Genomic DNA, 14,530 nt, shown 5'->3' with positions numbered 1-14,530 from the left:
TATTCAGTCTTTTCATTCTTGTTTTCGTTCGCTCTTTTTAGACATCGACTTCTGTGGCACGCACGAATGCGGCCGTCTACTTTAGGGCTACGAATTATTCAGTAACTGAATGCTTTTCTGTGACTCCTTCTCTGTAATTTTCAGTGATAGAATTTGTTTCATTTAGAGCAGATTGGCTTTTTCCTTCTGTATCGATTCTCCTCTTTCTTTACTCGTTTTTCAACAAACACTGATAGAACCAAACACAGCAACCAGAACTAAACTAACAAAAATGCAAAGTTAAACATCCATGTCAGTCTATGTCTGAAATAACAGCACTACCATGAAAACTGCCGCAGCAACACCACAGAAGAAAAAAACAATTAGGAGTGAGAAAAAAAAAAACACTGAAGAAAAGACAAAAGACAAAGAGCAGACATGTATACACCTAAACATGTATACACCTGGGTAGCACCTGGGTAGCACCTGGGTAGCACCTGGGTAGCACCTGGGTAGCACCTGGGTAGCAAGCACCTGGGTAGCGCGACTCTTGTTGCTGCTAGCTTTCCACTAGGAGTAAGTGACCCAAATTTGCCAGCATTGGGATAATAGAGTAAATGAAATGAAAGGCCATGCTTACTTTCAGTGGAGAAGGAGCTGAAGACACAGAGGTGACACTTGTAGGGCCTGTCCATGGTCTGTCGCGACGCAGGGTCCAGCATGTTCACTCCATGCTTTCGGATCAGGTGACGCTCACGGTTCGACTTGGTGGAGAAGGTCACTGGGCACCGGGGACACTTGAACGGCTTTTGACCTGAAATAATTTGGATCATGGTCACGTATACATACCGCTGGTGTTCAATTGTAACAAGCGAATGAAAGAGCAAAACTAAAACTATTTCTTGCAGATTCTAGCTCTCTCTGTCTCACAATGTCTCTCTCTCTCTCTTGGTCTCCCCCCCCCTCCCCCCTCCCCCGCCCTGCTTCTCTCCCTCCCTCCCTTCTTTTTTGTTGTTGAGAAGTAATGGAAAATTCTGGTCCTGTGTGTAAAAAATCTAGTTTTGAGGAAAAACGGTTACATGGTTATCAGAAATTGTCATTCAAGACAGAAATGTACACAACAGTTGATTTAAAAAAATAAAGTTTGCACACAAACGCACACACACACACACAGACAGACACACACACAAACACACAAAGAGGAAGAAGAATGTGTGGGGGACTTCGCGCATCAAGGGAGACAACTGTAGCTGTGGTCATGATTCTTGTGCATCAAGGGGGACAACCATTTGCATACTCGATTTTTTTTCCCCTGAAAAGATAGCTTGAAGCCAAACTCCACTCACAATTCCAAATTTCTTTTACACATTTTTTTTTTAACAGGACACACATCTTTTTAAAAAGTCAGAACAAAACTACCTCTTTTGAAAGGGAGCAAGGGCCATTGCATTTTATGAGAGCCAATGGTTTTCAATCAGTGTTCGCCGTAAATATTTCAATCACCTGAATAATTCAATTCTGCACTGTCTTTGCCAACATACAGCATCACCCGTCAGGCTCTCACTTGGAACCCACAGGAAAAAAGAAAGAGGGAATGAAAGAAATGCCAAGAAACAGCTGGAGGCTTGACACAGAGCCAGAACTTAAGAGGCAAGGCAACAGTTGGACAGAGGCAGAAAGGACAGCCCAGAGCAGAATGCGATGGAGAAACATCGTCGATGGCGACAGCCCAGAGCAGAGTGCGATGGAGAAACGTCGTCGATGGCGACAGCCCAGAGCAGAGTGCGATGGAGAAACGTCGTCAATGGCGACAGCCCAGAGCAGAGTGCAATGGAGAAACGTCGTCAATGGCCTATGCTCCGCTGGGGGCAAAGGGACTAAGTAAGTAAGTAAGTTTGTCTTTGCTGCCTTACCTGTGTGTGTCAGCATGTGTCTGTTGAGGGAGCTGATCCAGGGGAACGACCGAGGGCAGTGCGGGCAGTTCAGCTTGTGGGGAGAGTCAGCGTAAGAGTTGCGCTTCTTTTTCACAGGAGCCACTGAAGGGTCTGATGGATTTGCCGGATCCCCTCCAGCTTTTGATTCCAAGCCCGACTCACTCAGCATCTCAGACTGTAGAAGAAAAAAAAATGTAGATACAGTCAAGTTGATCAAATTAAAGCAAATACAAATTCACTGAGGGAAAACAAATCTGTAAGATTCTCAGGAAAAAGAAACTACTGAGTAGTGAAACTTGCACACAAAACCAATTGATTTCACTAAACCAAATAAATTCACTTTATCACAGGATAAAAAAAAATGCAAGACAACCACAAAAGTTATGAACACATGCACATCCTAGGTTTTTTCCCCCATCTCTCACTTTATACAAGGGTACAAAATGTCAGACTATCACAAAATGTATGAACACATGCACATCTTAGTTTTTCTCACATGAAACTAATCAAACCAGGGATAAAAAGAAAAAACACACAAAAGAAACTTAATTCCTACCTTCAAGAATTTGCTGTCAGCATCCGACTTCATGGACATGTCTGCAGCCCTTTCCATCTCTTCCTCAGCCCTCTCCTCATCCTCCAGATCCTCTTCATCTTCATCTTCATCTTCATCTTCATCAGCCACCTCCTCTACCTCCACCTTAGGCTTCATCAGGATCGTTCCATTCAGCGACAGTTTGTACAGCTGCTCCAGACTCTGGTCTGAATCCTCGTCGCCGCTCTCCCAAGGGGTCGTCTGAGGTTCGCTGTCCTCGGTGCCGGAATTGGTGGCTTGCGGCTTGAGGAACTGCTTGATGTTTTGTGTGGCGGTTGACTCGATGATCTTGTTGACTGACGCCAGGTCACAGCTTGATTCGCTTCCTGAAAAATGTCGTGAACATTTCATGTGAATCATTGGTGTGAGGTTGTTTAACGCTTAGTTTACAGTCACGCTGGTAATGAGAACAAGCTTATTTTGAGATTCACTCAGTGCCAGTGAATCTCAGATGAGGCTAAATCAGGATATTTCCCATCACCTCAGACAACCATAAACATGAGAAATCTAAACTGCTAATGTTCCAAAATTCAGAAACAAAAAGCAAGAATCGTTAGTTAATGGAACGTGTAATGTTTGACAAAACAAAACACTCACAAATACATCAACTCAATGGTCTTTATAGTGGACAGACAAACGAACAATTAATATGAGATGAACAAAACTTATCAGATAAGGTTTTTTTCTATCCCAGGCAAGGTAGCGCTATCGTCAAAAGTTATCATTAGAGTTTTATGAGAGTGTTAAGCACTACAAATCACTCTCTCCTTACCTGTACTTTTGGTGCTGGAGGTGGCAGTACCGGGCTCCTTCTTGATACTGGCAGCCACACCTGCCATGAGGGACGGGTGGATGGACCTGGGGGTGGTCTGCTGCAGGTAGGCTTGCAGCTTCTGATGCATGTGGGAGAAGGCCGGGTGAGTGGGGAAAACCGGCACATCCCGAGCAGCCACAGCCCGCGCCTGCATGAGCTGGGTGAGCTGGGAGGTGAACTGAAGGGGGTTGAGCATGGACATGGGCATGAAGGCTTGCAGCTGAGCGGGGCTGGCGCTGGTGTTGTTGTTGTTGTCGCTGGCGGGGAGGGAGTTGAAGACAGAGGGGGGCACCTGGTGGACGTCGATGAGATGTTGCTGGGCCGCCTCCTTGCCGGTGAGAACCTTGGTGCACAGCTGGCACGGGATCTCCACGCTGCTTGGTGTCTTGATGGGGCTGGGAGTCTGTGAACACAAAGTTATGCACACATGTATTCTGCACGTGAGATTCTCTTCATATTTACACAATCATCTGCCAAGTACTGCTTCTATAGGTCGTCATCCAACAAACTTTTCATAGGTTTTCAAGGTTTCTATTTCAACTTTTGGCACATAGGGCTTTTAAGCTAACATTCTACACAGTTAAATCACACACACACACACACACACACACACACACACACACACACACACACACACACACACACACACACACACACACACAAATGCACACACACACATAAAAAGAGAGTGCACGCAGGCACAGCAAATTGCGCACAGCAAATTGCGAGAGAAAAAAAGTCCATATAAAAGCTATTCTGTTGGTGGCATTCTGTTAACATTGTTTACATTTACATAATAGTAAACACAAAGCAAACACTTATGTGAAATAGTTTTCTTCTTGAACAGAAACCATACCCATCCTTCAGGTTGTCAAGTAACTGCTCATTCCTTGCAAGAAGAATATGAAATTCAGTTTCACGCTTTGAAGCAAAGTAAGCACAGAGGAACACCCCTATTAAGACCCCCAATTTTAAACTCCCTCCCTTGGGGGTTCCACTGTAGGTGCTAACCAGAAGATTTGTTTGTTTGCTTAACACCCAGCCGACCACGAAGGGCCGTATCAGGGCGGTGCTGCTTTGACATATAACGTGCGCCACACACAAGACAGAAGTCGCACCACAGGCTTCATGTCTCACCCAGTCACATTATTCTGACACCGGACCAACCAGTCCTAGCACTAACCCCATAATGCCAGACGCCAGGCGGAGCAGCCACTAGATTGCCAATTTTAAAGTCTTAGGTATGACCCGGCCGGGAACCAGAAGATACATCTCCTCACAATAGACAATGTTCAGAAATAACTCTGTCGGGTTTGCATGGGTTGTGAAAGAGGGAATACTCTTGCTTTCATTGAGGCAAACTTTCCACATGTGCTCAATGTCCAAGTGTTTCAGACACACCCCTAGCCTATCATGTGTTGTGGGAAAGTTTGACTCACTAAAAGCAAGAGTATTCACTCTTTCACAACCCATACAAACCCGACAGTTATTTTGTCTATTCTCAACCTTTTCGCTTTTCTTTCTTACCTGCTTAGGTGTGGACGGAGCAGCAGGGCTAGGTGATGCAGACACAACAGAAGATGACCCTGATGACTTGGGCTTGGTGGTCAGATCAATGGGCTGTTCCCCAGGGTCTTCCCCTGCGCCCACAGATCGAGAACTCATTAGAGAACTCATCAGACGAGCTGCAAGCTCTGGATTCCTCAGACTGAAGTCCAGGGGAAGCTCATCCGGCGTCTTCGCAATGCTTGACAAGGTTGGGGTGGAGTGGGCTTGGGGTGGGGTGGAGTCTTGACCAGGGGTGGAGGAGGGGGAGGGAGAGCCGGTTTCATAGTCGGCGGCCATGTTGTCGCTGTCGTCGTCCATCTCCATGTGCGCGTTGGGTTCGTTGACGAGGATGAAGTTCTCAATGTCCTTGTGGGGGACGTCCAGGTGCTGCTTCTGCACGTGACGGATAACGTTGGCTTTCATGGAGAACCCGACCTGTTGGCACAACAGTGAAAGGTATGATTAGGAAAAGGAAAAGGATAAGGATAAAATTTCATACAATCTGTGACGTTACCCTCATGGAAATTCTGGCTGCTTTCTTACTGGGGAATGCGAGCTGTCATACTGTACGGCGCTACCCATTTTTTTCTTTTTCCTGCAAGCTGTGTATTCATGTCTCCAAGCCCGAATAAAATAGGATCAAACTCTCACTTGGAAATACACAGCAGCAAAGGTAACATCTCTGTATAATCAAAATAAAGGGAACAACAATGACAAAACTGATTGAGATTATGAAAAAAGCACTTGAGCTATGCTTCCCTGAGAGGAAAAAATCAGGAAAGAAAGAAAGAAAGAAAGAAAGAAAGAAAGAAAGAAAGAAAGATAGAAAGAAAGAAAGAAAGAAGGGAGGTGAAAATCAAATGAAGAATGCAAGCACGGTTGTTTTATTTTAAAGAAAGAAAGAATAAAACAAAGAGAAAAAAATTAGAAGCAAATTTATCCAGAAAAAAGTATGTGCTCAGAACATACAAAAATACACTAACCAAGCATTTTGTACAGGTGTATGGCTTCTGTCGACAGCTGCTGTGGGTTTTGAGGTGGTTCTTCAAGGCACGGAAAAACTTGAAGTCCTCCCCGCAGTACTGGCACACAGTGTCAGGGGACTGGAAGCACTCGATCCCGTCTGTGGGGTCCGTTGGGCATTCTTTGAACATCACTGATCGCTCTATCTCTTCTTTCTCTATTACTCCATGTTTCTTCCTGCAATCAAAAAAGAGACTGAATTGAAGGACTCATAATGGAGTAAGTAATTTACTTTTTTGGAGAAATGTTACCTGCAGTGTAGTTTATAGCAATATTTGTCAAAGGTTGTTGCTTCTTAGACAATTTTATACTTTTGAGACTAGAATTTGGTCAAATAAAAAAATAAAAAATTCAATGAAATTTGCGAAGAGGGGGAATTGCACTGCAAGAGGATGGGCCTGGGTGGGGATGGAAGAAATCATTGATGCCTTTTGTAAATGTATCTAAAATTTGGAGAAATCATTGATGCCTTTTGTAAATGTATCTAAAATTTGGAGAAATCATTGATGCCTTTCGTAAATGTTTCTAAAATTTGGCAAAATCATTGATACCTTTTGTAAATGTATCTAAAATTTTGAGAAATCATTGATGCCTTTTGTAAATTTATCTAAAATGTTGAGAAATCATTGGTGCCTTTTGTAAATGTCTCTAAAATTTGTTAAGTGTACATATCAAATTCTAACAATCGAATCTGCGGAGTCCTAATAAAGAAAACTAATTTTAAAGAAAGAACTCCAGCACCAACAGCAAACAATGTCCCTACCTGATGTGCCTCTCACAGTTGGCCTTGGTGGTGAAGGCATACTTGCAGATCGTGCACATGAAGGGTCGCTGTCCGTTATGGGTCCTCATGTGTCGGATGAGGGTGCTCTTGTCTGCGCTAGAGTAGCTGCAGAACTGGCACTTGTACGGCGACAGACCCAGGTGAACACGCACGTGACCTGCAAAGGTAAACACACAGGTGAAAACCACATTCACTGCACTTGAGAAGAAACTTTGTTTTATGCATATCTCAATGTCCACAAAATTGTGAAAATAGGCATATTAAAGAATTATGCCTGAATAAATTTGTAAATGTTTTGTGAGGATGGCAAGAATTATTTCACAACACCTTCATTTAAGAAAAGGGAATGCCTGTGAAAAGTTTTAATATCAGTTCCGTTACCCTTTCATTCAAAAGCACAGATACCTAATTTACAAGAACATGCAATCCAGGGAGGAAAAATAATCACTAACAAAATCCCACAATGAACAGGGAAGGAAAAAATCAGAACAAATCACACAACAAACACTCATGAACGTGACTAAAGATATGACAATGTGTAAAATAGGGTTGATTTTCTGTCAGTTCCTCTTTTTAGGTCTAATTTTAAGGAAAAGGGTAGGGGTACTGCAGTGCTTACTGACTGGTAACCAGGATGGCATTTGATACAGACATACGTGATACAAACACACCAAGAATCTAATACTGATTTACAAAAATCGAAAATGTAAGTGGAGAAAGAAGACAATAAAAAAGTGTTACAGGAATTGCAGAATGACACAGTCCCAAATTTGCTTGGTGCAACTTTTCAACAGTTTTTGTAACCATGCGGTTCCAGTAAAGATGCATCAATGTACACAGCTACAATGCTAGATAGGCACATTGACAGTTGCAACGTTATCAACCCTTCTACTCTACTCATTAGCACTCAGCTGCACGATGCATGCATTCATAATAACATGCTCAAGCAACATCCCACTGCCACCGACTAAAATGCAGATAACATACATTTACAAAGATCCCTGCCATTTCCAATCTGAAAATCTTCTACCATTCGTTTTTAATGCTCATTCTTATTAAACATTAAACCTCAGATTCATTGCTGTCTTTTCTTTGTAAAACGAAGCTGAAAAGATACAACTTAGAACAGAAGAAGAAATAAAACCACCAGTAACAGAAATTACAAGAAAACAAAAAGTGGAGAAATAGACTTTAACAATAATGCAAAATGTAACACAGTGAAACCTCCATTCTAGGACCTTCATTCTTAAGACTTGATCAACTTTAGAAACCTCATTTTTTCAAACTTTATTTTTTTATTTATAAATAATCATCATATATACTGGTAGATCTATCAACCTCTTGATTATAAGACTCCCTCCTGAATTTTTCATATTTAGAAGGTCTTAAAACACAGGTCCCACTGTATTCACCGACTTTTGTTGTCTTTTCAACATGAAGATCCACAACTCAATACAATATCAACACATGACATCAATAATGTGCAAATGTCTTCAAATGATGCAGTAACCAAGGAAATTGAAAATATAATTCCAGGCAACTAAACAACATGCAGGAAACCACATCCACTTGGCAGGCATGATCTTACCCAATCATCTGTTATCTGCTTTTGGAAGCACATTGTAAGAGGATTAATAACGATCACAGTTTGTTGGAATGGTTAATGTCAAGAAAAAAAACAACATATTCTTTCCTATTTGGTAAACATTTGTTATGAACATTCTACAAATTAAGCCGTTTCCATAATATAAACTGTAGGTACAAGTTTATCAGGATTAATTTATTTCAGTAATTTGTATCCAATCAATTAGATGAGAAAAAAACATTATGGGCTACATATATATATTTATACACTCACTCTTCATACATATATATTAGACATTTCTTACTACAGTACAACTGATTCTGCCAAAACATTTTTTCATTTCATGATTTCAAATGGAAAAACTAAGATAAAAATGATCTGCTGAGCTTAACTCTAACTAGAATAATGAATATCAATAAGACCTATTTTTATGTAAAGCACAAAATCATATTAGAGACGTAGTATCTTTAAAACATAAAATTATTTCCTCACCTTTGAGAGTACGGCTGTTGAGGAAAGACTCCCCGCAGAACTGGCAGTTGTAAATTCCTTTCTTCTGATCTTCCACATCCATTCCTAAGGGAGAAGGCGAAGAACCTAGCGGTGAGCCAAACCTAGCCGGTGAACCAGACAGGCTAGCATCATGTGCGAAGAGATCTCTCGGCAACCCCATGCCGGACTTTGTCATGTAAGAGGGAAACAGACTTTGATGAGCAGGTATTCCATCCTGACTGTTGGCAGTGGAAGGCACTCCTGGCGGTGTAGACATGGAAAGAAAAGGACGAATAGTCTGGGACGGATTCAGATCTTTGCTCTGGCGGGTCGGCGTGGACGGAATTTGAGACTCGTTGGCGATGCCGGAGTCTTCTTCATTATCAAAAGCGGAGTCGCTGTCGGCTTTCTTTTTGGCGAAAGCTTTGCTGAGTCTAGCGAAGTACTTGTTGTTCTGCTCCTTGCTGATGGTTTCAATAACGTCCTCATTGGCAGTGGAGCCAGACAGTTCATCCTTGGGCACAATATCAAACATAGCCAGGAAGTCATTCTTCCCCATAGACTCAGGAAGACCAGCGCCTTCACCCTCTTTGGACTGCAGTGACTCCACAAAGGATCTGTCAGCGGCGTGCTTGAACATGTGAACATGCAAGAGATCGGTGCTGACAAAGTAGCAGTCACACAGACCACACTTGGTCCAGTTTTGAGGCTTGTGGCTGGCTTGGTGCAGAACTAGAGAGCTGCGGCTGGGAAAGCTGCAGCTGCACTCCTGGCAGGTGAAGTCGTGGAACCTGGAGACACCTCTGCGAGGCATCTGCTCGCACCAGGCCTTGGCCACTAGCGTGAACTTGTCCGTGGTGAAGTCCATGAAATCCATGTCGGAGAATCCAGGCATGGCGTTGTCCATGACCACCTTGCTGATGCCGTTCTTACTGCCCGCCAGAGCTTCTTTAACAGCCTCCTCCGCCTGCTGGCTGGTGAGGTGATCCAGAAGGTTGTGAACGACCAGTTTGTGCTGAGAGGCGAACGCTTCGTCACACTTGCTGCACTTGAAGGAGGTGTGTCTGGATGTTTGTACAGCCTCAGGGGCGTTATCTTCATCCACATCCCCATTGGTAAGTGAGGCAGCAGTGGTGATGTTCTTGTGGTGCTGGCTGAGATGGTACTCCAGACCGTAGTCGCTGAGGAAGGTCTTGTGGCAATGCCTGCACTCATCCTGGGTGGCGTGCTGGTGGTGGGGGTGGTGGGGGTGGAGGTGGTGGTGGTCTGCCTTGTTAGAGCTGGTCAGCTCCTGGTGCAGCTTCTTGGTGGGGGTCATCTGAACACACAGAGATACAGTGAAACCTCCACATCACGATCCCCCCTGATTTAGGATTTCCCACTTTTAAGACCCTGCTATATCAGACTGTTGATAACCTGTGTAAATTTATCTCCATTTTAAGACTCCCCCTTTTTTTAGACCTGATTCTTTTCAGATCTTTTGAGGGCTTAAAAGGGGGGTTCCACTGTAATGCTTTCATGTTATTTTTCTTTCCACACTGGAGACAATCAGACTGTTCAAATCAAAGTTCCACTCAGCATGTGCAAGGAAACTGGTGTTCGCATTTCAGCACTGTTTTTTTTTCTTCATTTCTGTTATCACCTGTTCCTAATGCAGCCTTACTTTGCTTCTTCAGATTAACCCCTAATCTTTTTTGCCTTTTGTTCAAACTGACACAGACTCTTAGCAACACATGCAAAATCCACAGATCAACATAAATACAATTTACTGTACTAACCCTCATCAGCTGCAAGGGCTCATCATCATCAACGTCATCATCATCATCATCACGCTCCTCCTCTCCACTGGCAGCCTTCTCACCGCCTCTGTCACCAGCCAGGGAACCAAGCAAACTCCCGCCATCCTTGGGTTCGAATCCACTCTCTTTCTCCATCTTCAATCTTTTGGGAGGGGAGGCATTTTCACGGGGAAAGGGCATCATGCGTTTCTGGTTCTCCATGATTTGAGACAGAATGTTCATGTTCATGTGCATATAGGGGCTAGGGACGAAGGAAGGGAATGGACGGATGAGGTTGTCAGCTGACATGAGCTTCTGAAGATCCACACCAGACACCGGGGCGGCTCTGCCGGTGAAGCCGGTATGATGCCAAGGCATCGCGCTGGAGGAGACAGAACTGACAGGGGTGCTGGGGGAGGGGGAGTCAGCAGCAGCAGCAGCTGCAGCAGCAGCAGCAGCTGCAGACGCAGCAGCGGCAGATGCAGCATGGGCTTTGGCAGCTGCAGACGATTTTGACGATGATCTAGCAGGTTTTCCCTCTCGCGCCATTGCCTCAGTGGCGGCCTTCAAGTCCTCCTTGCTGTGGATGCGGGAATGGCGATGCATGTTGCCGTTGGTGGTGAAAGACATCTTGCACACCTTGCACCGGAAAGGGCGTTCACCTGCACAAGGCATCAGAAAGGACTCGGTAAAACTGCTTTTATTCAAAATATAGAGAAAAAAAGAAAAAAAAAGGAAAAAAAAGAAGAAGAAAAGTACCATAAACTCTTGCTGACATTACGGCTTGTCTAAATAATTTGACCAACCAAGTTAACATGAAAACAACCATTCAGTTACATGTAAATACTTTAAAATTACTTCCTGAACACACAAAGCTAAACACACACAGACATCACGCAAAATACTTACCAGAATGCACCAGCATGTGTCTATCCAGGGAACTCTGTGAGCTGAGAACTTTTCCGCAGATAGTACAGCTGTTGACTTGCTTGGCCTGAGCGGTGTTGTGAGAGCGGATGTGTACAGTGAAGTCATGATCGGAGCCAAGTTGTTCGTTGCATATCGGACACTGCCAGCGAGACTTGCCGTCATCGCCGGCCACTGGCATAATCTGCAAAGACACAGGAGCCTACACCCTTCAATATAAAGCATTGCTTCAGGCCCGATCTGTTTGGAAGAAATTGTGAGTTCAGCATGCTCTTGAGGAGTGTGAACAATCTTAGGAAAAAGTCAGAGAAAAAGGACCAAAGGAGAAAGAAGTGAGAATATCTGAGTTCATGCCTTTCAGAAGTATGAGAGAATCTAAGAACCAGTAAGAGACAAAAAAGCAAAGAAAAATAGTAATTAAAAAAAGAAGAAATGATAGAATTTCTCCTGTTCTTTTGAAAACCAACCTTTCGCTATGGTAAAAACCCAATAAAAAAATAAAAGTTGGCGCAGGTTAACATGCTTACATGATCATGCTTACTTCCCTTCCTCTGGTGAACCATCCCAATCACCATTTTGTTTAAGGGCCAAAGTCGTGAACAAACTGTAGCTAAAACAATGACACAGACAACTGAACAAAGAAACAAATAAACAAAAGATAATCCAACCTCCTATTCAATGAATACAGCAAGCAACAGCCTTAAAAAAAAACACAGGCGACAGGCGCAAATTGTGAATACACGTATGCAAGAAAAACAAACAAACTGGGTTGCATGACACTGTCCTTTTACACTACCCCTAGGGATAGCAGCCCAAAATGTACCTGAGGTAATACCAAAAGCACAATAAGTATACAGTGGAACCCCCTTTCTAAGACCCCCAATTTAAGACTTCAGCCTTTTAAGACTCTATTTTCTCATATATTCTATTCATAACCTCTGCACATTTACCCCCATTTTAAGACTCCTTTCTTTAAACTCATTGTCTCACAGGTACAAATATATCCGTACCCACTCATATGGCTCTATCTGACCAGGTACGGATAATATCGTCCTTGTCCGATTAAAACCTCGTAACTCGATTTTTTGCGAAATCGACTTTTTTACATCAAAATAATCAGCGATTTTTTCTCGATTTTTTGGTTATTCTGCTGAAAGCCTGAGTTCGTTGGAAGTCAGTAAAATATGGGTGCAAAAATACCTCGTATATCAATTCGTCAAAACCCCGAACCAAAATAACACGTAACTTGAGTTACGAGGTTTTATTTGGTCGCGTGTTTTTCAGTTTTGGCCGATGAAAACCTCGTATGTCGACTTACGAGTTTTCTCATATCAAAAGACGGCGGCAACTGAACCATTTCCGCGAGATACGAGGTTGCGGTAAGATGTCCCTGCACTTTGAGATTAGGTAAAATTCATTTTACACGTCATTGATAACGCTAGAAATACCCAAATTAACGTAAGCACTTCGTACTGAAATGACATATCACTACAATGGTTACTGCTGAAATGGATTTTTTGTTGTAGTATTAATTTTTCTCTTACTGTGTATGGAATTCGAACAGCAAAGAAGGAGTCATTACTTTAGTTTTCTGACAAATCTACTTTATAATTATCTTTAATTCTGATTCTTTTTTATATTATATGTTTGAATATGTGTATCGGTCAATCTGTCATGTACTGAGGTTCTGTTCTAGTGTGTGAATACAGTTCGTCATGGCTGGCAGTGGATCCTTCACACCTGAAAGCCAACTCTCTTCGATGGAAGATCTTCGGTGGGTGTGTAGTGTGTGTTTGACTGAAAGTTCTACACCATGGGATTTGGAAACTGAACTTATCACAGGAGACAGCACAGTTCTTATCGACTCAGATGGCATTTCATGGGTTTACTGTGTTCACTGCCATGGACAGTTTCATGTGGAATGTATTGACCCAACAACTGTAAAGCACGGCGAGAATTGTATCTGTTCGACTTGTTTGCATTAGGAGTCATGTTTCCTGTGTCTGGTGCATTCCTGTGTCTGGTGCAAAATCCGCAGGGCTGAGTAGGGGTCAGTTGATGGTCCAACTTTCGCTTGGGAATAAGTCATTGTTTTCCCGGAACAGTGAAAGTAGTAAAACAAACCCAAAACGCCCTTCAAACCACGGAGAGCCCAGTCAACAGCCACGGACGTCCACATACCATGTCTTGTTATGCGAGGAGACACTCTCGGATGAAGATGGAGCTACTCCACCACACCAAGCAGATGATCTTGAGCCCAGCGTTATGCCTAAGACTGCTGACGCTACAAGTCTCTCTGAAACTGCTGAAGCCAGCTGCACCGCCCTGATTGATACTGGTGGTGATGACATTCACTGTTAGATTGTTGGCGGCAATGTTCACTGCGAGCCCTACGTCTTACACACTGATTTTGAGGATGCCTCAGATCAACAATCGTTATACGCTGCACAGTCAGTTAGTCAAGATGAGACTGATAATATGCCCATACTTGAGGATTCACTTGCAGCAGAGTTGCTGTATCGTCTATTGGCTGAAGAGGACGACATGATACAGTTTGGTCTGTCACCTATGCTTGAAGATACTGCCGCCGTTGAAAGCCCAATCCCAGGTCCATCAGGCACCGGTAATTGTAATCCACTGAGTGTCTACCCAGATGCCATCGATGATATTGAGAATAATAGTGACTCATCATACAAGCCATCATCTGACGAGTCGGACTCGGACAGCTCAACAGAACACTCTGAAGACAACGAGTCAGAGGCTTCAACGATATGTCCAGCTAATGTTAGCCCGGAACCCGCTTGTGAACGTAACCGTTCTAAACGTCCAAGGAACAAAACTTCGAAGAAGGAAAGTTGGGAGGCTGTGAAAAAAAAGAAACTAAGAATGGAAGGGAAAGCCTACACTGGGTCGAAAACCAATGTAGTGACAAGAAAGAACCAAGCAGAGGAGAAACGCTGCCGTGAGCAAGGACCACCTTGTACTTCATCTTTCTGTCTCAAATCAAAATACAGACATTGCCATGAAATCATACAAGAGGATAGAACAGCTCTCTTTCAGCAGTTCTGGTC

The 14,530-nt window shown here is 43.3% G+C and overlaps 1 protein-coding gene across 3 annotated transcripts in view; it reads right to left on the bottom strand.

Annotated features, from left to right (window-relative positions):
• The window catches only part of LOC138969990 (ras-responsive element-binding protein 1-like), a 73,540-nt gene that overhangs the window by 9,579 nt on the left and 49,431 nt on the right, over nucleotides 1–14,530 (bottom strand). For 2 of the 3 annotated variants that reach the window (XM_070342590.1, XM_070342591.1), the window contains exons 4-13: nucleotides 11,442–11,661; nucleotides 10,533–11,194; nucleotides 8,755–10,072; nucleotides 6,657–6,834; nucleotides 5,854–6,070; nucleotides 4,850–5,305; nucleotides 3,281–3,725; nucleotides 2,470–2,834; nucleotides 1,893–2,088; nucleotides 620–793 (exon numbers count right to left, since the gene is read on the bottom strand). In XM_070342590.1, the coding sequence (XP_070198691.1) occupies nucleotides 620–793; nucleotides 1,893–2,088; nucleotides 2,470–2,834; nucleotides 3,281–3,725; nucleotides 4,850–5,305; nucleotides 5,854–6,070; nucleotides 6,657–6,834; nucleotides 8,755–10,072; nucleotides 10,533–11,194; nucleotides 11,442–11,661 (4,231 nt within the window). The remainder of the gene's footprint in view (nucleotides 1–619; nucleotides 794–1,892; nucleotides 2,089–2,469; nucleotides 2,835–3,280; nucleotides 3,726–4,849; nucleotides 5,306–5,853; nucleotides 6,071–6,656; nucleotides 6,835–8,754; nucleotides 10,073–10,532; nucleotides 11,195–11,441; nucleotides 11,662–14,530) is intronic. The other variant, XM_070342592.1, reaches the window with a different exon arrangement.

Source organism: Littorina saxatilis, linkage group LG1 (genome assembly GCF_037325665.1).
Source record: "Littorina saxatilis isolate snail1 linkage group LG1, US_GU_Lsax_2.0, whole genome shotgun sequence".
NCBI lineage: Eukaryota > Metazoa > Mollusca > Gastropoda > Littorinimorpha > Littorinidae > Littorina > Littorina saxatilis.
Note: the sequence above shows the minus strand (reverse complement) of the source record. Positions and strands in the feature narration are given on the sequence as shown.